The sequence below is a fragment of the Dermacentor albipictus genome, chromosome 9, assembly GCF_038994185.2.
Source record: "Dermacentor albipictus isolate Rhodes 1998 colony chromosome 9, USDA_Dalb.pri_finalv2, whole genome shotgun sequence".
NCBI lineage: Eukaryota > Metazoa > Arthropoda > Arachnida > Ixodida > Ixodidae > Dermacentor > Dermacentor albipictus.
The window spans coordinates 92,530,704-92,555,899 of NC_091829.1; the positions used below are offsets into that span (position 1 = coordinate 92,530,704).

Genomic DNA, 25,196 nt, shown 5'->3' on the forward strand with positions numbered 1-25,196 from the left:
TATTGAAGGGAAAAAATTAAATTATATTATTTCTGAAATTATTTTCAACAAAGTGTACTTCAATGCGTTCAGCAGGCGCACAGTTATTGGCAATCAAACGTTCCCTACGCGGAGCTTCCGTTCTGTCTTCCATGACTTGCACTGCACAGGCTACGGCGGATCCGGACCTGATCACAACGATTCACAAACTGAACGCCACCATGGCGCTCAGTGCAACTTGGGCGCCGCTATTTCTGATGTTGGCGCCTAAGGCGTCCCAAACGAGGTGGTCGTCAACGAGCCGCAGTAAGCTCAGTCAGCGGACTCGTCGCGGTACGTCGCGGCTGCCGGCCGTCGTATCTACGCTGCGAAGGAGACCGCAGCTACATGCAAATGAAGTGCGTATGGGCAGCTTTCGCATTTCACAGACAGGGTTTGAGCGCACGCTCATACGCTGCAGTCTGGTCGTCCGTGCCACGTGGCACGGACGAGATTTCTCCTGCACCAGCTTGAACGACGAATAGCAGCCACATTCAACTTGTGCATCTGGAAGCGCTGTCGATAGCTCACTACTAAGCGAAGACTGTCAAGGCGCGCCGCCAGGAGCGACCCGAAGTGAGCGCGCGCTGTCAAGCATGCGTATGGTCTTACCTAAAGCTTTCCCTGGTTAGAGGCTAGTACAGTGTTATAAGCTAGTCCAAATTAGTGAGAGACGACGGCTAGAAACCTATGAGCAGGGTTGATCGAAGTTAAATTCCTGCGCAGGTGGCCGTCGCCAAGCGTCGCAGACGATAGTCAGCTTCTTCCGGAAGTACGCAATAATGACAGAAATTCAATAGCACTTCTGCCTGTTTATTAAACTGCGTCAATAAGTATACGCAAATGGCACCGCAGTAGCTCGGTTGGTTAGAGCATCGCACGCATAATGCGAACACGTGGGATCGTTCCCCGCCTGCAGCAAGTTATTTTAAAGCGAAAGCTTTACTGGCCACAAACTTGCGATTTCGCCGGGGCCGTTCTCTGAGGAGGCACATGACGTCATACCGCGTTCCTCGTCCCACCGCGTTCCTCGTGGCTGCGTTCGCCTCCGCCCGCTTCGCCAGCTGTATCGCTTGTCTGATAATATGTCGGAGGATTAAAAAAATTACCGACGATTACGTTACTTCCTAATGCGAAATTTGAGCGCAGCAAATAAGCTGTTTCACCTTTTCGATAGATTGAGGCAAAGAAATCGAGCAACACATGTATGCGCTATCACAGAATTTTTTTTTTATTTTTAACACGTATTCCTTTAACAAAGACTCCACTAACAGTTCTTGACAGTCATGAAGGAAGCTTTGTGGTCGGAGAAATAGACTGATATATGTTCGACTTGGTACACCAATGCTTGATTCTCAAAGACGAGATCTATACAAGTGCCTCGCGAGGTTGTCCCAGCCGTGGGACGCGTTACGAGCCAGAGGAACGGGATGTTCTCCCGCATAAGTGTTAGGAAATTGCTGTTTGTCTTTATGTCAACATTAAAGTCCCCCACTACTAACATCGGTGTGGATCGATGGACGGTTAATGCGAGTTGCAGGAAGTGCACGACGTCTTTCGTGAGTGCGGTAGGGGCGAAGTAGGCAGCTACTACCAGCAAGCCGTTGGGCAAATTTGCGGCGCACAGTTCGCCAACTTCATGTGACGTGCCAAACATTTCGACTGGTATTGCAGAGAGACCTGTGCGCCTCGCTTACTGCTGGTTGCTCTCGACGGCGGCGATGAGCCTCCGCTTCGGCGGCGCGAACGGCAGGGTCTTCTCGGCGGCGGCGCTTAGCCTCTACTTCGTCGACGCGTACTCCTGGATCATCGCGACGGCGGTGACGGTAAGCTTCTGCTTCGGCGGCACGCACCTCGGGATTCTGACGGCGACGGCGCTGGGCCTCTGCTCTGGCAGCTCGTTTAGCAGCAGCAGCAGCAGCAGCAGACGGAGGACTTCCATCGGTCGTCTCGCTCATGGCTCAGAAAGAACTGGCAGATAATTTCGCAGTGGCGAACGGCAGCGGCAATTTCGGCTCGGGCGGTGCACATATACAGATCCGCCACCGATCTGGCTCTCTGATTGCCACCGCACAGGGCGAACGGCAGCGGCAATTACGGCTCGGGCGGTGCACATATACAGATCCGCCGCCACCGATCTGGCTCTCTGATTGCCACCGCACAGGGGTTGCATTGGAGGAGGAGCGAAGAAAGGAATTAGGTTCGAGCCGGCGCTTTGACAACCGGAGACTCGCAGGAAGAGGGGGGAGGAGGGCGGCGTGTACACCCAGCGGCAAACGATGGGGGCAGAAGCGCGCGCAGCAAGCGGACAACACGATAAAGGGAGGAGGGAAGAGATAGCAGCGACTGACTGATGCCGCTGACGCCGATAGTGAGTCAACCCCAGCTGCGGAGTTGGTTTCAGGGACAACGCCGCCGATGCCGACACAAACAATATGATACCCTCGCTTCCGCAGCGCTAAGAACCAGGTCTAGCCGTGGGAAGGTGGTCACGTATTCGTCGACGTGCCGGGGCCTACCTGAAATAACCGGCGCGTCGGCAACTGAAGAGCACCCTATCCGCCACACAAGAACAGGGGGGGGGGGGGCCCTTTCCTCCTCTTTCTGCATGGCGGCGACGGTGTTCTATGCAGTCACGTTATCTTGACTCTCTAGCGGCGTCAGCGGCATCCAGCGGTATCAGTCGGTCGCTGCTAGCGCTGGGGGGATGAAAGGGGGGCGGAGCTGGTTACGAGGCCGACGACAACGCCGATGACGACGCGAAACCCAGGAACGGACGCCAAAGAGCTGCGCTCTAAAAGGAGAGCTCGCGTGCGCCGCAGCCACAGTTGAGGCGGCAGTATGAACTGCGACAATTCTGATAAGCAGGAGGAGGCCTCGAAACGACATCGGAACGAGATGAATAGGAAACTAATCGCCCAGGAAACTGACGAACAGCGCGCCCAACGACTGGCTAAACGCAGCTATATAGTTAGACAACCAGACTCACCTGGAATTGCAATCAAGATTAACCAAGGCTAACCATGTTATGCCTTAGCTTTGGTTACGTATATCCTGGAATAGCCGAGCTAATCTACTGCCAATTTTTTTCATCCACTTCCACTGGCATTAATTTATAATTTCTTTAATTCAAATGATAAGTAAAAATAAGTTACCCTATTTTGTACTTGGTGTATTTGTTGGCTTCTCATAAGTCGAGATGACGTCGCGAACTCGTGCAATGGCTACTAATTGAGACAATTCAGCTTGTCAAGGTGCCCAAGTCGAAACGCATGAAGCGTCTGAAGGAATTAGCTTGCAGGCGAAGAATTCATCAGGGCATTTTATGTCGCTCATCGATGCATGCGTCCGTGTCGTAATGATTTCAATATTGGTGTTCTCTGCTAGAGTTTCGGTCTCTTAATCCTGTTGTTGGGCAATATTGTCAATATTGTTTAGTTCATTATTATTAGGCACTACATTGTTTAAAATGTCGATCTTACAAAGACACGAAGCCGTTTGAAGCCAGAAGGATGAGGTTTAGGCAAATCCGTGTACTTCCCAAAATCCCCATGCTGGCTGAACCGCCCCTATTGCAGCTCCCGCAGACACTGGCGCGAGAGTTCCATCTAGTAATTATTGTACGAACCTCTATGACAGCAACAGAGGTGGGCAGCCGGCGCTCACCAGATGTCCGCACACTTTGCTCTTTGCACCCATCTTGGCTGGCATTGGTGTGCAGCGCGAACCCATAGCTTTCTAGGCTTCGGCCCTGCTGGAAAGCTATGACACGGCTTGTCTCAGCCGACGATACTTTTCTCACGCCTTATCACGCAGCAGCCTCGAGGTATTCGGCTGCGTTGTGCCATAGTGCTTCACTGATCGCATTACAAAGCAGCACACAAGCGGTGATGTTGGGAACAAGTTGCGCTTGCGAAAACAAGTTTGCTGCAGCAACTGTGATATTGAGATGTCATTCGCTGGCATCCGGTGCCACCCCAGCGGGCGGAGTGACGGCGTCTATGGCTGACACGCCGGTGCGCGGCCCAAACAACGTCACAGAAACGTCACCTCCTTTTGATCACGGCGCGGCCGCTAGACGCCCTATTTTGCGAAAAATGCTATTAATTATTTGCTTCCCGCTAGCTTCTGCCTGATAACAAGGTTGTGTCAACCAATTTGGACATCCGAGCTTTCATTTGGGCTAACAATCTCGGTGGCATAGGTTTTGTTCAGTGTCCCTTTAAACTCGCCGCGTTCATTCATCGCTGTTCTCTACACATGAAGTCATGGCATTGGCTTTCAGGCCACGGTGACTAGCCGCATTCTGATGGGGGCGCAGTGCTGCAGCGGTTGTGTAACGTGAGCTTCGAAGAACCATGTCGCCGTAAACATTGTTCCAAAGCTCCCAGCTATTGCGACTCACATATCTTGCCTTCCAGATGGTAAACGCCATTCATCACTCACCAGATAAAGGTGAAAAAAGGCTGCTCAGTTTGAATGGCGCCTTAAGATTGTCAAAACAGCGCCGTATCCTTCAAATTTGCAGAAACCCGTCGCGCCTTGAAAGAGCTGCGGAGCCTAGGAATGCACCCGCACTGAGTGAAGGCCAGAAGTCGTCCAGTTTTATTCCCAAAGCACACACACTCACGTTGACTGCCATCCCAGGTCGCGCTATCAGTTCTTGTAGAAAAGTCAACACGTATGTGTTGATACCTGAATGTGACGTATATTCTATCCGCCATTTCATACAGTGCGTTACCCTGTGTAAATACTGAGCCACGCATGGCCTCCGCAGTTGTTCCCATGCATCGTGAGAATCGATGTCAGCGAAGCCTTATGTCCTGTTTGCGTATGTTGGCGATAATAGGCGGTGACGTTTACGGCAAATGTTTAAGTTTATAAGCGTTTTGCAGATCACTGTAGTGGTGAGCTTATGTTAAACGTTATTCACTTGCACCACTTGTGTTTGTCTGCCTAGTACACAAAACACACAAGGAGCCGTGTTTTGTTGATGCATTGTTGCGTGCCATTACTCACCGCTTTCGACGAAGTGAGCACTTATATTGCCTCATACGTCGTAATGCATCGCGAAAGAAGTGTTACACTATCAATAAATTATGGAGATTTATGTGCCGAGCCTGGAACATCAATATGAGGCATGCGCCAGTGGAGGACTCAGCTTTAATTTGATCCCCTTGGTTTCTTTAAGTAAGCTCTGAACCACTTTTTATTGAAGTGTAGGAAGGCATTTGAAGGAAAAATGGGCTATTTCAGAAATAATTTGTCAGAAAAAGTATTGCAGTATGTTTAGCAGAAGAGGACTTATGGGCAATCCAACACGGCCTCCGCGGTGCTCCCGGTTCTTCTTCAGTGCCGTGCACTGCGAAGGCTACGGCACAGTGTCGTGTGTCCGCAAATCTGCGCCTTATAAATGCCACCGTGGCGCGCAGATAAATTTCATTTTGAATGTTGACGTAGATGTCACAGCTTCCGCCTTAGGTGCTTACGACGCGCTAAACATAAGCCAAACACTGTTGTCCTTCGTGACCCGCACGGCGCTTAACCATTGGGCTCGTGACGGCACTCCGTGGTGGCCGCGGTATCGACGCCATGAAACCGACCGCAGCTTGATGTCAGCGATCGGCCAATAGCAGCCGTCCAAGTGTATGACGAACTAGTGCGTCCAATAACAAAATAGTGTGTCTAAAAGAAAGTAAGGGCAGGGCCTTCTGTTGAAAACAGAGCGTTTGATAGAAAGGTGACTGCGATCCGCTTGCAAGCTCCACGCACCCCGTACGGCAACAAATATGGCCGAGATATTCACAGCAGCGTATGCCATCTGCGGACGATGTTACACCTAAACTTACACCTAAATCTGTGTGCACCAGAGTTCTTGCATTAGGCACGCAACCAAACGTGGCTGGCGCCGTCAGGATCGAAATCGTCACCTAGAGCAATGTGATTGCTACAGAACTAGCGCGGCGGGTAAAGAGGTGTTGATTGGATGGGTGAGTAGTGCCGCATAGAGCTTGGGCTGCCCTATTGCGGCTTTGCGTCCCCACACCCTTCGTAAGTTGTTCGCTTGCCAAATTTGCGCGGTTCACGTTTCATGAACGGTAGAAACATACCGTTGCATACATTGCAACATTACTTGTGCACTTTGTCCGTGACTACTAGCCTGTCTAAAAGCATTGTTTCTTTGCATTTTTTTCCTCTCCCACTTCCCTTGTATGGGAGCCGCTAGCGTAGAGCGGCAGGGCATGAGTGCATCGTGAGGGCACTGGCTCCAGCCAGTCTTTATCTCCTCTCCCTACCTCCTTTCTAGCATTCAATGCACCTGCACTGTGGACTTTTGTGGGTTAGTAAAAAAAGTAGCTTTGTAGATGTGCATTGCATTTACGGGGGTCAGGGACAATTACAGACTTCGAGAGGGTAGTGTAGAGACGCCCTGTGAGCTCTGAATGTGATTATGGCAAAACGAGTTTTTCCCGTCGCATTTTCTCTCTACCGAGCTCCTACGCTTTCTGGACCACCTACTGACGTGGCGCGCAACACGGCGACATCAACAACAGTAAAGCAGTCGAAGGAAGAGCACAGATATGCTCAGACTTGAAGCGTCCCTCTCCAGGCCAGATAGCAAATTTTGGCTTTACGCTGGAAGTTGCTTCAAGTTATTACAAATGAATACAATGAAAATTTTAAGCTTTTTGAAGAATTGGTTGCTGAAGCTGACTGGAGCCAAATTCTCGAAATCATTGACCTTGTACTTGGGTATGAACTATTTATAGTGAAAATTAGACCATTATAACTTTGCTTTTCCGCTTGTGTTGCTAAATAGAAACAAAGCAGCGAGGAAAACAAGGATAGATGTTTCGCTTTTACAAAAAATCAACGATCAAGATAAGCTATTCACACATTCATTAATGCAAATGGGATGGAGTGCATCTTTAGTTTAAGCAGGTTATGAATATATGTATAAAGCTGGCACACATTACATACAATGAAAATGAGGTTTACAAGCGTTTCTGTCCTCAACTCTTTATTTCCTGCATCTGCTTCTTCATTGGCTTCTTCTTCAAGTTTTTCATTTGCTTTCTTAAGTAATATAACCTCTCGGATCAATTGTTCTTCTCTGGCTATCATTGCTTTGTTGCTGCGGGGCTATCGCCCTGTTACCTGTGATAGTACCTTCGTCTTTCTCGGCCCAAGTCGCTCTTCAGCTCCTGTTTCTCGAAGCGCAGCTGCGCCTCCCAAGGCATTGAATTGTTTCTTCCCCGCGATGTTGAACGGTGTATTCTGTCTTAATCTTGATGTACTGCTTGAGCGGGAGTGCCTTCCGGCGCCCTGAGGGTTTCCTTTGTCGGTTGAACCGATTCCATCTCGGTCATCGCTTTGGAGCGTTCTCTTTTTATTATTCTTACTACACATGTTATTTGGTGCCGCTGCTTGCAAGCCTTGCCACTTGTGGGTGATCTTCACTCCATAACTTGCATTTGGGAGAGCAGATATCATCGTTCCCTGGTTCCTGCATACCACATCCCCTGCACTGCTCAAAATCAGGTGGGGTGCAAATGTCTGATATGTGTCGAATTTATCAGCATGTGTTACATACGTCAAATTGCTTCCTGTACAGATCACGAGGGTTGGACACGAGGGTTGACCCGTATTCGATGAAATTGCGCACCCTGAATCCATCGAAAAACACAATAACCAAACCCGTAGCTTTGATAGTTTGTGCATCCAATGCCGTTCGGTTGTATTCATGCACAATCTTTTTCGTTATCACAGTTTGACTGTCATTGAGCTTCACTCTTACAATAACCCTCTTACACATAGAGTGAGGGGTCGTTTCATAAGGGCTCACTCCATATACCGCCTGCATGGCCGTAATACTCTTCATTATTGCATATGTTTCGGTATGATCGGAGTCCGGTGTACTAACCATCACAATATTCTGTGTGAAGTTGGGTCACACGATGTCTTCCTTCGCTTGGTCTGCCGTAAGTCCGGCTGCCTCTACGACAGCTTCTCTAATAACTGGAGTGCTGTCTTTGTTCAGGTTGAGGCCTCCCCGAGGTCTAACGAATATTTTCCTGTGCTCCTCCAGCAGTTGCACCGTCCTTGACGCCTTCAATATCTGGCGCTTGTGCTTGTCGGCCCTGGCAGCAGCTTTGTTGGCGATCTCCTTTCCTTGTCATTCTTAGATCAAATAGGTGGTTCCACCAGCTCCCCAGGTCGGTTTGGCAGATCGCGATCTTCAGTTGGTGACTGCCTGCCAACGCCTTTTTTCCTCGCCATTTTTCGTCTCCGAGGAGAGTTCGACGTCCATACGTGTATCAGCCATACCGGCTTGGCGGACTCGCTAGATCTACGTGGCGTTAGGCCCAGTGGGCCACCCACGTGGAATCACAGAAAAGGGGTGATAAAAGTCCACAAAATGCTGGCCCACCTTGTCCAAAAGTATCCACGGATTCTCGGTAAATTCGCGAATACGATGATATGCTTTACTGCGTGGTCCTGTCAGAATTTCCTGCAAAATCATTCAGAAAAGATTGAGCCGATGCAGGGCATGTCCACTCTCTTCTGGTTCTTCTTCATGTCATTAATGCAGAAAATGGTGCTGAAACATGGTGCTGAGAGTTGTGCAGTTTGGTAGTCCATGTATGTTTAGGGACATTGTCTTGCTCTTAATTGCCGTTTCGCCGCTGCTTCCCATACAACCACCCTCAAAAATTATTTTTATATTCGAATGACTGAGGGTGAATAAACATTCAAACTTTTATTTTGTGGCATGTCCTCTAAGAAGTGTTCTACGAATTTTTCAAGACATTCAACTATTGGAATAGATATAAGGAGGCGAGTGTGACCGCCAGCATAGACATCCTCTCCACTTGTCCCGTCTAGTCTCGGCAACTGAGATTCTTCCCTGCGTTCTCCCACAACTTTAGGTTGCAGTTGGGAAGCATGTTTTCATTCGTTTCGAGCACAATAAGATATACATGCACCAAGCGCAAATATTCGGTTAGATTTTTCAGGAGGCAATCGCTTTGAGACCCGCGGAACCCAAACGGCAGGTTGGATTTGCGCCGTCGTTGAATCTCGGCTCAGATCCAGGTCGCACTGCCACAACCGACGATCCTCGGTGATGTCGTTGTTGTCCTAGTATCATAGCACTGTGTTTCAGCAGCAGTGTAGCGAGCATCGTGCGTGCAATGTACTCGGATGATCGTTGGTGTCGCTGTCGTCGCCTCAGCTGTCATAGGCATAGCAGCCCGAGGCCTAGAAACCTCTGACTGATGTATGCTGGCGACGCGTCGCAGTCTGATTGGTGCACACTGCTGTCGCGTCCCCACGTCGCGTCCCCTTTATGGGGACAGTACATGAAGTGATATGACCTCACCCATGGAACGGTGACCTATTGTGTTGGCCAGAACAAACCTTGTTTTTCTCATTAAATGTGAATTTTTGTTTGTTATTCACTAAACGTTGCAAAAAATAACCTTTGGCGCTTCACGGGAGCAAAAGAAAATGAAGCTGCATAAGTGACCTATCGTTCTGTCTTACTAGCATACGCAGTTCCTTGTCTATATATTAGCACTGAAATACAGGGTGCTTTTTTGTATTATACGCTTTTTCTAATTTACAATGTGCCATAAGCCCTTTTGTTTGTTATGCGTAGAGAAGTGGCATTGCCTTCAACTTCTTATTTAATGAGGTAGTTTGGCTCGACTATCCACAGACAATGATGACGGGTGCCAGCCAGCCATGTCGTACGCGTTTACTTGAACAAAAACGCTTTAAACATATCAGAAAGGCCCGTAGAACATTGCAAGGCTATTGCACCAGCCTTTTAGTTTTCTAAATTGGTTTAAAAGGTCCAAATATAGTTGATTCACCACAGTTGCGCTCACTCCTGTGAATGTAAAACAGTGGTCGGCTTTCACAATTTGCGAGGCGGACTATCTGCATTGATCCCACTTCTCAGCGTTGCCGTAGGAAGGAATCTACTTTAGAGACTGCTCATGCCGAAAAGCTCTCCTTGCAAACTATCCATGAGCGTTGAAAGCAATCACTGTAGGTGTATATACTACCAAGGGTGAGCTTTTTTCTGCGCCATAAAACACTGGGTCCTTAAAAGTCGCTTGTCAGTGCCTTTAAAAGACACCATGGTTGGAGAAGGTAAAGAGCGTGCAGAATAGCTCAACAAATGTGGAGTGTTGTCGTTAGGTGGCGCTTACGAACCTCTCACCAGCAGCACTTTGTGTGGAACACTGCAATGTGATTGTTTATGCCTACACTCCGACTGTTCGCGCGATATACCTCTTATGACTTTATTAAACGTTCTATCTTCAAACATTGTGTAGACGAGATGATGATAGGTCCGGCGACGCCACCTAACAATAACAAGAGTTATGCTCAACTATCTTTTTTTCAAGCTTGACTTACGTTTTAACGTAATTATGGTCACTGAAACGTGTTATCAAAAAGTTGTGATTCATTCCGGTCACCAAAATACAATGCGTATGTGCAAAATCACCTTGATAAACCAGTCGGGGGTGTTAAAATAGCGACAGAAAAACTTTTACAAGCTGCCTTCTCACTGATTTTCCTCTAACTCATGATGACATTGAAATGCCTTTCTTGCAGAGTTGTTGAAACGTCTGGGATCTATCGACCTCCTAAAATCTGCATTTCTAAATTTTGGTTACTTACAAGACGAATATCTGCAAGGGATCGCAGAAAACCTTAATCTAGTTTTAGGAGGTGACATTAAGGTTGATTTTCTTTCGTATTCTACTAATAAATCAGAAACTGAGCCCATATTCCAATGTTTCATTTCTGTCATAAATGGACCCACGCGAATATAGGCAGCGACATCAATCGGCGTCTTTCTTACCAGCTCCCAAATAGATCGTGTTAAATCAAGAGTAATTATTGTCCACATAAGTGACCATCTTCCAATGTACTTTATTTTTTAGTCTATAAACTCTCAGAAACAATACATATATTCTACTCCAGAGCATCGGCGCATTATTAAAGACACTTTGAATTACTTTTTGGCAACACTTACCAATGACGGCTGCAATCTTGGGTACCACAGAAATTATCCAAATGATGTTTCCAATGCCTTTATTACGATATGTAGCTCATTACACTTTGAGACAACGTTCACGTCACAAGACTCTTATTTATTCTCTCATGCGAGAACCTCCCGACACAGGCCCAAAACGGTGATGCTGAGTATGTAGAGACCAGAAGATGAAGCGAATGAATAATGCTCGCTCTAATTGACCCGCGGGCGCAAGCCGCCAACCAGACCGCGAATTAGCCAGGAAGGAAACGGCGAACCGATCATCTAAGGTGCGAAATGTGAACGATCCCCGAATGGTAACAACGGTCCGAAGAAACGTCAATGGCAGAAACACGATAGTTCACTGGAGATATTTGTTCAGCAGTAATGTAGGGTCCAAGGAAGCATGATTAAAATCTCTCACACAATCCGGGTGTATAAACGGGCGTCCAAAGGAGCACTTCCTCTCCAGGATGATAGGAGGTGCCTCGACAAGAGATGTAGCGTTGGATGCGATCTAGCTGACTGACTTCTGAGTTGAAGGGAGCACGCTGACGAGATTCCTGACGCTTCGAGACGAATTGCTCGGACCTAGTGGCTCTGCTGTGAGGTGGTGCATTTAAGACAGCAGTGTTGATGATGAATGTCGGTGAACGGCCCAAAACTAGTTGTGCTTTCGCCCCCATATACATTGATACCATATTCCTTAGTATGCCATGAAATTGCTCTGTTAAGCCACTTGTTCGAGGCTGGTATGTGTGTGTCGTCTTATGAACTATGCGACGAGCTCTGAGTACTTTTTTCATAATAGTTGACATGAAAGTCTTGCTGCTATCCCTCAGCAAAACACGAGGTGTACCATGACGCAGCACAATAACGTCCAGATAGAATTAGGCATTGTCTCAGGCCTGAACTACAGCAGTGTCTGCGCACCATATGAGATGGTGGACCGCTGTGACGAGCCTTCGATGACCAGCTGGTGATATTGACAGACGCCCGACCAGGTCTATCTTGGCGATGGCAAAAGGTCTCTCAGGACGTGGGATGGGCTCTAAAAGTTCAGCCGGAGGCGAAGTCGGTCGTTTCCGCCGTTTACATTGGACGCAAAGGGCGACGCGCTTGGCCAGAAAGTTGGACCCGCATGGCAAACAGAAACGGCTTCTAACCCGGTATATCTTTTTAGGAAATCGAAGTGGCCACAAGATAGGTAGTCGTGAAAGACTTCAAGAACTTGTGCGCCCAGCGAACGTGGAAGAAGGGTATCGAGCTGCGTGTGTCGGTGTCGCAAATGTAGCAGTGAAGCTCATCGTTTTCAAGTTTATATAGTCGTAGTTGTCGGCGTAATCTGGCAGTCAGTGCAGGAAAAGTTCCGCACAGGTGGCAGATAAAGTGGTTGCAGTGTGGATAACAACGCTGACCCGAGGCGAATTGAGCATCGCGATTGGAAGAGAGCGTGTGAGTAACAGTTAACTGTGTAGCATATGTGGAGGCATAGTCTAATTAGCAAGTGGCGAGCAATAGAGAGTGCAATAGTAGTGCCATGGGTAGCGAGATAGAGCGGCTGCATTCTGCTGTTCATTTCAGACTTGCACATATCATCAGAATCGTACTCTTGCAATTGGAACGCTCAGCGACATTGGCATCCAGATAATTTTTTCAGTGATGACAATCAAGACAAGGCGTGATGTTCAGTTCTGACAGTAAAGTGAGGTCCATAAAGATATGACCAAATTTTTTGTATGGCCCAGACTACTTCGAGACATTATACTGTGTTATCGAGTACTGTTTGGCAGCCTTTAGTGCCCAACTGGCATAAGCAACAACTCTCGCTCCTGCAGTGGTATCGCACTGTAGGAGGACAGCACCGATCCCATGGCCACTAGCATCAGTGTGCAAGCAAGCTGGTCCATTCTTATCAAAGTTACAGAGGACGGGGCTTTGATGTTAAAGCTTACTTGAAGGCCTGGAAAGAAAGTTCCCATTCGTCTGTCCATTTTAAAGCAGGGCCCTACGTCAGAAAGTGGTGACGCCCGTGCAGCAATACCACTTATCAAGTGGCGGAAGTGAGATGCCAGGCCCAAGAAACGTCTTAATTGTTTTTCTTTTTTGTTTTTGATTTCGGGGCGAAAGAACCAACTAAGGTGAGCAACCGTGTCAGGGTCTGGTCGAACGCCATCTTTACTGATAGGTTGGCCCAGCACTTTGATGTTCTTTTGGCAAAATGGCGTATTTCAGTATTGAGTTGCAGTTCAGCGTTAGAGAATCATGTCAAAACTTCGGTCAAACACTCAAGGTTTGACGAAAAGTGGTTGAAAAAAACAATGTCATAAAATAACACAGGACAGATCTTCCACTTAAGGCCACGTAAAACTCTATCATTCGTTCAAAAGCTGCAGGAGAAATACATTAACCGAAAGGCATTACGTTGAAGTCGAAGAGTCCGTCGGATGTTTCAAAAGCTATCTTGTCCTTGTCCACCTCGTGCATATATATTTGCCAATGCCTAGATCAGACGTCGGGAATTGAGAAATATTCAGCGCCCTGGAAAAACTCAATGTGATCGTCGATTCTACGCAACGGATATACGTCTTTGCCCGTGAGCTGATCTAAATATGATAGATAATCGACGCAAAATAGTACAGAGCCGTCTTCCACACCAAAACAACATGAGACGACCTAGAACTGAACGACGACCGAATGATCGTTCTATTGAGCATGTCCTCACTGTATGGCACAATGATTTTGCGCTCATCAAAAGATGAGTGCAAAATGGAAGAAGATGAGCGTATCCCCTAAGAAAATGGTCATATCCTTTATGTTTCCTTTATGTTTCCTTCTTGTGCCCTATGTGACCTTTATGATTCCTTGTCCTTTGTGTGACCTCCGGGACGCCAACTTTGTGTGTACTACATGTTTACTCATCCTAACGTATACCTCGAGGATGTGACCTTTATTATGCCTCTAGGATGTGTCCTTTATGTTTACCGCAGGATGTTAACTGGATGTGCACTATGTGTTACCTGAGTGTACACTTGAGTGCACATGTAGGTGACATAGAGTGCACATAACAACTGTCTGTACATATAATACAGGCAGATATACCTGAACTTTGTGACAGCCGTTAATACACTCTGCAGAGTCATTGTAAGTACTAAATCTTGACTTATCCTTTCCTTTGCCCCAAGAAAACAACCCTTATTATAATTATTGTAGTATGTGCCCTTTGTGTTTACGGCGGGATGTTACCTATGTGTGCACTTCAGTGCACAAGTAGGTAACATAGAGCATATAGTGGGCGAGTTGGTTACGATTCATCGTACCTTTAGCAACAGCGCAAAAGCAACGCGGAAACAAGGAACACTCCGAAGAAACAGCGCCGTCTTGTTGTGTTTCTTCCTTTTGTCCGTGTCGCTTTCGCGCTGACCACAAGTACGAGTAACTGCTGTGTCGATATTAGCACGCGTAGAAGCAGGGCAGCGCGGATCCCGTAAATGCTTGCTTGGGCGTACAACTGAACAATTTATAATTGTGAGTTGGCTAAGTATGAAAATTGTGTGCGGAGTATGGCCGTATTTGATTACGCGAGCATGCAGGCAGTACGCCTGTTTCACTTTGGCCGAAGTTCCGCTGCCGCTGCAAGCCAGCCATCGCCACATTTTGTCGCCTTCATTCCTTACGCTACGAGCAAATATGGTTCCACCTATGCAAGATAAGGCCTGACATTCTCAAAAACACGCCACTGGGCACCATAAAAAGCGTGTATATGTGTGGCAATTCCGAATTTCTGATCGGTAGGCGTCACAGCTCTCGTGGCTGCCCGCACACCGTGCGCCATCCCAAGCGACGGAACAGCACATGATGCGCGCTGATTGGCTCGTGTCCGCCGACAAACCACAGGACAAACGTTCGCGTATAGTTCGTCTAAAATGTCTGCATATACTTTAAAAAAACAAGGCAGCGCACAAAGACACTTTAAAATCAATAATTTGTGTTTAAACACCAGCCTTCCTTCCAGCAACGACGTTTTTAAATTTCGAAGGCCCTGCTTTCCAAAATGCACGCCCTAAAGGAAAATGTAGATCTCGGAGGCTAAATTCACGTTTTAACCGCAGTGCGGCGCTGCCGCAGTGTAACGGTTGACGGTGAGCTGGGCCACGTTGTGTTGCTGTGAGCGGTGAGAGTGTTCGTTACACAGTAATTTAATCATATTTTCGAAGTGCCTAAACAAACTGTGATCCGTACCGTGTGCATTAACCATCAGGAAACCCTCTGGACTCGTGTAACGCCATTAGTTCGCCTTATGTTTCGTGTGATACGCCAGTGTCTTGTGTACTACAGCGCCCGTCCGAGCTGCGTTTGTTCTCGCCTGTCCGCGTTCGCTCGTGGAATACCTGATACTGTGGCTTCAAATTATGGTGCGTGAAAGAATTTGTTGACAGTTGTGCTTTCGTGCGCTGGTGTTCATCGGCAATTCAACAGTGTTCGCGCCGGAAAGAGCGTCGTCGCGTGGTGCCTGCGAGACGTAGAAGCCGTTTGCTGACCACATTGAAGGTAAGCAGGCCTGACGCTTGCGCGCATTCTCGCAGCTTTTGGTTCATGTAGTAAGCTTTGTGGAACGACAACAGAACACTTTCTGAGCGTACGTTGACCATGTTGCTGTGCACATTTAGCAAAGCGTTTCACGAGGGGAGTTTCCATGAAATGTATCATTTCTTACCGCTTACTTGATTTATGGAGTGATGTGCTATCACCGCTGATTGTTGGGACTTAATGGGCAAATATTTACGTAAACGGTGAAAGTTACTGTTTTCTCGGTAGTTTCCCGGCAAGAAATTCTTCCGTAGATATGAATTTCCGCAAGTTACGTTTGTAATGCATGTCGGTGTGTCACGGGCATCGCGAGTTGGCACGCGACTGCGATGTTTGACACTTGAACAGGTATTAGCTTGTGTGAAGATTACTTTATTGATAGTGTTCAGATTGAAGTGCAGCTTCGCGAGAACTTGTCTGCATTGTTTGTGTTCTTCGACGTGCTCGTGTATTTGTCTTCTATATTGTAAGGCAAATGTAGACCGACATTACAACAGCGAAATTTCTTTTTAATCGAGGCATCTCAATCAGACGCTCGTTTTCATCAATATTTTCATCCGAAGAACGGGATGTGAGTTCCTGCGATTGTTAAAGACAGTGGCTTGTAGCACTGCCTAATAAGGGATGCGATTTTCTTGCGATGCTTTGCGCTCGATGTTTGCCACTCTTATAACCCACCTTCCACGGCTGGCTGTTATAGCTAATAACGATAGCTGAATGTCGGTCAGATCAATGAGCAAAAGGAGTAGCATCGGAAAAGGGATCGCTACAAAATCGCGGTCTAGGTTTTAGACCCTTCGTAATCGATTGTTCATTTGATTTACTAGATCTTTAGGTTTTGGTGATAATTTCCCATGTAGTCTGATGTTTGCGGCTGGTTTTATTCCTGCCTGAATTTTACCATATAACAGTGTAACCACTTGAGATATAACTACGAGACATCAGTACAAGCAGGCACACAAAAATTTGTTGGCCAGTTGCCTACTCCTATAGGTCATGTACTACTTAGCAGCTGCTGCAGAAATGTTTAAAAAAAATTGTGAGCAATTTAATACCTGAGTGGACTGGCAGCTCAGTCTCTTTCAAACAACAATTAGTTAAAAGCTTCTGTGTTGCCCTGATGTTTTTATGATCTGTTTTTGACTTCTCCAAGTTTCTTAGCTGTGTGCATACAGGCCAGGCTGTTCTTGCTTATATGAATATTTTTGAATAAGTGAAAAAGATTGGCTTTTGTTTTGTTTTTCAGGTGCCTTGTGAGCTCTCACCCAAGCAACACATTCCAGAGGTCTGCTGTGAGCAGACGTGGCAAACTGAAGTAACATTCAGATAGTCCAATAAACTGTTCGTAGTTTCAGACAAACTTTTGCAAAGTATAGTCAAAACTTTCTTTTAAAAGTGCAAGCACTGATCCAACCTGATCTTTCCATCCAAACATTACATATTATATTAGTCACAAAGACATAACGAGAACAGCAGCACTGCAGTGAGGAACGTACAGTGGTTCTCCAAGTGTTATACTGAAATAATCTATGAAGGCTAATTAGTTTGTAATTTTAGAACGAATTGGCATGAATTTCTGTGCCATAGCAGAGTTTCAATCCATGCACTGTATCATGTAGGGAACAGTAACCTTACAATGAAAACGAATGCAAAACTTTTTAACTCAGGAAAAATTTATAAATATAAAATGTGTACACGGAACTCTTCATCTATGCATGTCTACGTAAAATACAGGATTTAGTCACTGCGGCCACATAAAGGATGCATAAAGGTAGGACACACGAAGGAAACATAAAAGCAGTGGCCAAATTTCAACACGGAGGAAACATAAAGTACGGTAACATAAGGGATACATAAAGGGAGGACACACGAAGGAAACATAAAAGCAGTGGCCAAATTTCAACATGGAGGAAACATAAAGTACGGTAACATAAGGGATACATAAAGGGAGGACACACGAAGGAAACATAAAAGCAGTGGCCAAATTTCAACATGGAGGAAACATAAAGGATATTTCCTCATGTGAACTGCGGGAAACATACAGTAAACATAAAGGACATAACCATTTTCATAAGGGATGGTGCCGGTGTACAATTCAACTGCCTTCCGTTTCGATACGATGCACTGCAATGGAAGTGCGCCCCAGAAGCTTGCAGTGAACGTCGAACAATGCGTTGAGTTTTTGTAGTAGGGCCAAAACGTTTTCTTTCTGCACTGCAGTCAGATCGGGATTTATCGCGGCTGTTAAAGCAACAGTCGCAGCATGACCATTAGTTATGGTGGATAAAAGTGGTAATTGTTTATTAAGAGGTATGTGTGCAAGAAGTTCGGTGACAGCGGCCAATGCTATACCGTCGTGAAACCGCACCAGGCAAGGAGCAACTCTAAGCCCACCAGATATGCAGCCACTTCTCCGTGCAAGGAACACATCCTCATAAGCAATGGTGCCGGAAGACAGTGGTAGAACATCCTCATTGCCCAGGAGAATGGAACAGTCGATAGACCTGACAGCAGGTAGGCTGTGAGCATCGACATCTTCACAGAAATTGGCGTCCATCATATGGATAATTCACTGACGGCAAGAAATTAAAGCTAGCGCAGAGGAGAGGAAGTCTAATGCCAAAATCATTGCCTTGGCACAGACAGACAAGACGACAAACTGAATGTGGTGAAGGACGCCATCAATGAAAACACGCGCACTGAAAACAGCGGAAAGCTGAATAAGAATTGCAATAGCACAACGAGGGGGGCAGAAGGCTATCATATGGCATCTTCACCTTTTGTAAGGCAGAACAAAAGCCGGTACTAACAACGGAAAGTGATGCACCTGTATCAACTAAGAATTCGCTCCGTACACCTTCAACACACACAAGAAGTACATTTGACGGGCGCTACGGGGGAGTTTCATGTGGACCGAAGGATGTGGCTTTCACACCTGAAGTTGCACTATTTAGTATTCCAGGCAGTGATTGGAGGTGAAGTAGCCGGTCGAAGGGGGGAAGAGGATCGCCGCTTCGGTGATGGAAAGCAGCGACGTGGGAAACGTAACGAGCGGGCAGTGTTAAATCCCTGAGGAGATGGGCAACGTTATTCATAAGTGTTGTAGGAGTGCCGACGTAGGTAGTATAGGGCCGGAAAACTCATGCCTTTCGGATGTGGCCTAGCCACATTGTTCATCTTGTTGATGGCGTCAGCAAAACCTAGAAATGTGGCCGCGCATGCGTCAATAGTAGCAAACTGGTCGAGGGGGGCTAGAGGCGTTGCAATACTGAAGCGGTGGTGGTCTTGTGGTGAGAGAATTCAGTGAACCGCGCATTGCCGGTGCCTGCTATGGGGGCTGTAGAAAGATGGCACATAGAGGCAGCCTAAGCGTAAGGTGGCGTAAGGAAGGGATGTGGGCTTAGCACGTGCGGGCACGTCACAAGAGCTATTTCTTCCCTGGCGAGATGGCTTTGGCCGCCAGCAGTAGGCGTCGCAAGGACCTCAGGAGGAATTGACGAAATTTGTAGGTGCAGTTCCTCTGGCAGAGTAGAGCGGATGAGTGCACGTAGTTCCCATGGGCGGAAAGCTTGCGTTGTTCCATAGAAGGCAGGGGTCCGTCCAGCATTCTGAAGCCCATGTATATATATATTTCTTGAACTAGAGATAACTTCGCGGGACCCGCCGTGGTGCTCAGTGGCTATGGTGTTGGGCTGCTGAGCCACGTCGTCGCGGGATCGAATCCCGGCCACGGCGGCCGCATTTCGATGGGGGCGAAATGCAAAAACACCCGTGTAGTCAGATTTAGGTGCACGTTAAAGAACCCCAGGTGGTCGAAACTTCCGGAGTCCTCCAGTACGGCGTGCCTCATAATCAGAAAGTGGTTTTCGCACGCAAAACCCCATAATTTAATTTTAATAACTTCGCGTGACCCCGAAGAATTGTTCGCTGAACTAGCACGGCCTTATATGTGAACTTACAAGACCTCAGAGTAGCAGACAGTTCAGTCTTACATCATGGGTCCTCTCGCATCACCAAGAATATGTCGTGTCTCGGTGCTGCAATCTTCCTTCCAGAAAAAAAAATATGCGCGTGACTGAACGACGTGTAAACAGAGAAAACGGAAGTACATGCCTCTAGCTGCGGGGCGAAGTAAAGCCAAAAGACGCAGCCATTCGGTTTGCGTGTTTTATTGTTTGTGTAAGCTTCAGCTTGTGTTTTCAAGCAGTGTATTACACAAACAACATATCTTGCCTTGAATAATTCTCGAAGTCACGTGTGACAATGAGTGACGTCACTTCACAAACCCATGTAATTGGGCGCACTAGCACGTGTACGTCACTCGCCATCGTGGAGCGCGGCGGCCACGAGGGGAAGGGCGAAGAACGTTAACTTCGAAATTTCAGATCTCTCCGTGGCGCGTAGCGTTGTAATACTTTGCAAACACGATCGTTTTCCCGCATCATATGCTCTGCGCTTGTCAGCTCAAACGGGCAGACCTAGTGAGGGGCCCTTTGCGCAAATGTTGTATAATACACTGTTTCCTTCTGTTGGTAATCATTCTATTTTAGTTTTGCGTTCCACACACTTTCCAATATCAAATGTTTCCATCTCTTTCAACAATAGCTGTTGGAAATATTGTGAAGGTCGCATGGCTAGAACACCTTGATCCGATCTTTAAGCTATTTGGTATTACACCCATCCCCAGTTGTACGAGACTTTCCTCCTCAGACAGTATGAAGCAAGTGTTATGAAAAATACCTGTGTCATGTTACAGCTGCCCTCGTGCAAACGCAAACAGCCTAAGCACTTAACACGAAGAAGCTTGGAATGGTTTGTACCTGAGACCTGTTGAAACATGGTTGTCAAATGTTGTGCAATACTCCTCCGCATTTATTAAATAGGGAGTCTTAATCAAAGTGTCTATAGCTAAACAATGTCAACTTTGTTATCTTGCGTTTGTTTTGTCCACGTTCTTTTTTGTGCCTGAATGTGCTTTCACGCTGTTTTTGTTTGCATGTTCTCGTGCGACAATGCCAAGCCTCTGTAGTGTGTGTCGGCCTCGCGGGGCCTTCTCAGCGTCTTTTTGCCAGTGCATCCAACGTTCTTATGAATTGAAATAAACATATTGTATTATGTTAAAATGAGGACACTTCTTTCTCCCTTTCTCGCTCAGAGACACATGCTCTCATGACCTCGTAAATTACCACTTGTTAGGGTAGGCATGTAGCTTCTCGACGTCTTCTCCTGGCGGCGCACTTTTACACCGCAGGCAGGCTGCGGCAATCAAGTCTGCAAAGGAGCTGCCGAAGGTGCTCACCCGCTCAAGGGCTTTCCTGAAAAGACAGAGGTGTCACACACGCGATGGCCCGCGATGGCGCAGCCCCGGCAGACCCAGCAGCAGCTGGACCATCGCAGACACGGACGCGCAAGGTGCCGCCGCCGAGCACCGGGATGGCCAAACGGCAAACAACCCGAGTTCAAATGCCGACGGGGAAATTGCCGCCGAAGGCCGTTCCGGCGATCCCAGGCTGCCCCGCGGGCCTGGAATACCTCACGAAGGTCGACCACCTTATCGTCCACCAGGATGTATCCCTCTTCAATAGTACGTGTAGCTCTCCACTGCGGACGATTCGCGGACCAGACGTAGAGTTGACAAAAAAAAAAGGGCGCTAAATAACAGCACGTGAGGTAAGGACAGACAACCACCATGGCTAAACACGAAGTGGTCATTGCTTGAAGAGCATATATAGCTATACCACTTCGCAAGAAAAACACGGGAACACGGAATGGCAGCATGCGTAGAAGGAAAACAAGGATGTAAACACTCCGATATTAATGATATTTCCTTCGGGAGGAGTGACATCGCAAGGAAAGTTCAAGCACACAAACTGACACAACTGAATGTTAAAGGCTTCAGAGATTATTCCGTGTGCGCTTGTCATAAGTTTGGCAACATGACGCAATAATAAAGAATAAAGATGGTTCGCAGGCACATTCAACGCATTGCAATGACCGCAAGCAATGGCTGAAATTTGCTGATTAGATATGTTGCACCCAAAGGGTTTCAGACACAAGATGAAATGCACGAGTGCATACACCAGGTATCGCAAGTAAACATTGTAGCGATGCAGCGCGCGCCTACTAGACATGGCGCAAAGTAAGACAGGCATCTGGGCTTCGCACGAGCTGGTTTCCATCTTTGTCTCTGGCTGCACTGCTCTAGTAAATATAATTGCTTCCTTTGTCTGTGTCTGTCCAAACATAATATTTCGTTGGAGGTTTGCGATTCCTGTTATCTCCACGGAGCTCCGCAACTGTCACTGCATCGAGCGCGTTACCATGCCTCCCACAGACGAGACTCCGTCAGCATCGGCTAGGGCTGGTTACATTTATCCAGTCCTGACGCTTTGCCACGCTCGCGACAAAGTTCTCTCTTCCGGCTTTCACGTCGAAAAGTGGAGAATGCTTTAATAACGCGCTAGCACTAATAACAGGTTTGACACCATGCTCACTAACATCGTTTTTTAACTCAGTGGCACCCTACGCATGCGATAGAGAGCGCGCGAAAACAAATAAACATGCTTGGACATTCCAGATTTTAACTAAGCGAACTGTTCACTTACCCATTTGGCCACGCAGTCAATGCGAAAGAGGCCCTTGTGACGTGTGTTCAGAGCACCACAGAGCCGTATTTATTGTACATTTCTTGAACTTATTGATCGGCCAAGTCTGTCATCGTCATGCCGCTCCTCTGCTGAATTTATTAGCTTAACACTAGATTACAACCTAACCCAGACAGTCGATCAACACGCCCGTGGCCCCAACATCCTAATTTAGTATTCAATACCACACCTGATACCGCCGGGCCTATTGCGTAGATTGATGGTTTGAGCGATCACAAAATTCTTCATTTAGACATTATTATTCCACAAACTTTCTATCGGGCTCAGAGTGAAAGTATTAGACATTACAATAGAGCCCACTTTTAAAATAATTATGCTGAATTGGCTATCTGTCTTTGTGAAGAGTTTCTGCCTTTCTTTAATTCAATATCGGTAAAGTACAGCTTGAAACTTTTTAAGCACAAATTAACAGCTCTGGTAGAAACTTACGTGCCAAAAATCGTTACCGCAAATGACAGATCTAATCCTTGGTTTACTAAGCACCTTCGAGCATTAAGAAACAAGAAGAAGCGTCAGTATCGGGCGGCCAGAAGGGACAATCAAGCCTCATCTTGGACAGCATACAGTGATTTTCTAAAATTTTACTTCAAGGAGCTATGCGCAGCCAAAGACAAATATTTCTCATGTGATCTGCCATGTCTTTTAATCAATAACCCCAGAAAATTCTTGCCAGTCATATCACCAGGTAACACTGTCCGCAATATTGTGCTACATGATGACGGCGAAAGCCCTTTGTCTGACGCTGATTGTCCAGTAGCGTTTACCAATTTTCACACATCTGTTTTTACACAAGACAGTTCCACTCTTCCCATAGTTCGCGACGTTGATTATCCTTTATAGAACCGATAGATACTACAGAAGATGGCATTTCGTCTTTGATAAGTAATCTGAATTTATCCACATCTTCCGGTATAGACAAGATCAACTCAAAAATACTAAAAAATACCGTTTCAATTTCAAGCCAAATTTTGTGTCATATTTTGAGGAAATCCTTATCATCTGGCTAACTACCCCCGGACTGGAAAATTGCAAATGTTATTCCTGTATTCAAAGGGTATACGAAATACTTTCCATGAAATTACCGTACCATCTCATTAACATGCATCTGCTGTAAACTACTGGAATATATCCTATCATCACATATCTACTGCCGTTTATAATTAAATGACTTTTTTTATTTTAGGCAGCCGGGATTCAGAAAAGGCTTATCTTGTGAAGCTGAGTTGTTCGAATTTACAACAGAATAAGATTCAAGCATGAATACCAAACAATAGACTGACTGTGTATTCTTAGATTTTTCGAAAACATTTGATCGTGTCGCCCATTGTCGCCTCATTTCAAAAATATCCGCGCTTCAACTTGATTCATTAACTTTATCTTGACTCCAAAACATTCTCTCCTTGCGGCAACAGTTCACTGTTGTTAATAGCCACTCGTCGCTTATTTCTGACGTTACTTCAGGCGTACCAAAAGACAGTGTCCTTGGTCTTCTTCTTTTCTTAATTTTCATTATAGACCATCCACAAAACATATCTTCGCACATAAGGCTTTACGCAGACGACTGCATTTTATGGCATACGATATAAAAATCTGATGACCATTTGGTACTACAGAACGACCTTAACCTTATCAGTTCCTGGTGCATTATACGGCGGATTACCATGAACTCAGACAAATGTAAAGTTATGTCCTTCTCGCGAAAACAATCTTACTCTCGCTTTCCTTACGTCCTAAATAACAACTCCGTACCTCCGACATCGTCCTACATGTACCCTGTCATTGAACTTAAAACTCATCTTCCCTGGAGTACTCACATAACAGCTAGCTGCGCAAGAGCTTCAAACACTCTAGGTTACCTTCGACGGAACTTGCGTAAATACCCTCCTACAGTTCGTAAATTAGCATATCAAACTTTTGTTCGCCCACAGTTAGAATTAGCGGCATCAGTAGAGTCACCACATCAACATTATTTATTTGATATGCTAGAATCAATTCAAAACAGAGCACCGCGCTTCATCAGAAGTAACTACGACATAACTTTCAGAGTAACTAAGATTAAAGCAGATATCTCGCTCGAGCCACTCGAAACTCGTCGCACGATAAGTCTTCTTTGCCTTCTCCATAGATACGTTCACGGTAATCGACCTCATGTGTTGCGCTTGAAGTACCAGCGCGCGCGTCATGTCGCATAAACAATAGCCATAGTTTCAAGCGCATATTCAGCGATACACTGTCATTTAACACATCAGCACTGCCACGTGCGATAGCCGTATGGGAGAGCATTCCTGATAACGTTGCGTGCTTAACAAATCATGATGCCTTTCACGAAGAATCGCAAAGCTTCCTGTAGAAACATAGTATAAGGAAATATTGACCTGCTTTCCTTTCATGTTTTTCACACTTGTATTTTTGTAATTTTGGTGTCTATGAGTATATTACTGTGTTTACGCTGTCTAAAGCTTAGCCTAGGCAAACATATTTTTGAGCTTTGTTTCCTTATCTTGTGACCGCCTGTATTTACATTTACATTGTTTAATCCTGTTGAAACACTTACTTTGTGTCCCCGCTTACCCAATGCCATTAAATGGGCCTGTAAGGTATTTTAAATAAGTATATAAGACGCCTGAGCTTTTTAATGGACAGCTAACGACAAGACGTCTGGAACAAAATGGCCAACATATTGAAGGGTATCGCAGACGAGGTCTCCAACTTACTGGTTTCCGGCAAAGTTCTACGTACTGACGCCATCATCAAAGAATGTCTCCGCATCGAACAAGCTAATAACCGACACATCACGCCACACATCATGCGCCTGCCAAATAACGCTGTCACGTATACTGGTGAGGAACATCCCTTCCAGCCAATCCCAC

At 46.4% G+C, this 25,196-nt stretch overlaps 1 protein-coding gene across 1 annotated transcript in view; it reads left to right on the forward strand.

Annotated features, from left to right (window-relative positions):
* LOC135914612 (phospholipid scramblase 2-like) overlaps nucleotides 1–25,196 on the forward strand; it is a 70,846-nt gene that overhangs the window by 3,313 nt on the left and 42,337 nt on the right. Inside the window, exon 2 of the mRNA XM_065447535.2 lies at nucleotides 20,913–21,245. Coding sequence (XP_065303607.2) covers nucleotides 21,005–21,245 — 241 coding nt within the window. The 5' untranslated portion in view covers nucleotides 20,913–21,004. The remainder of the gene's footprint in view (nucleotides 1–20,912; nucleotides 21,246–25,196) is intronic.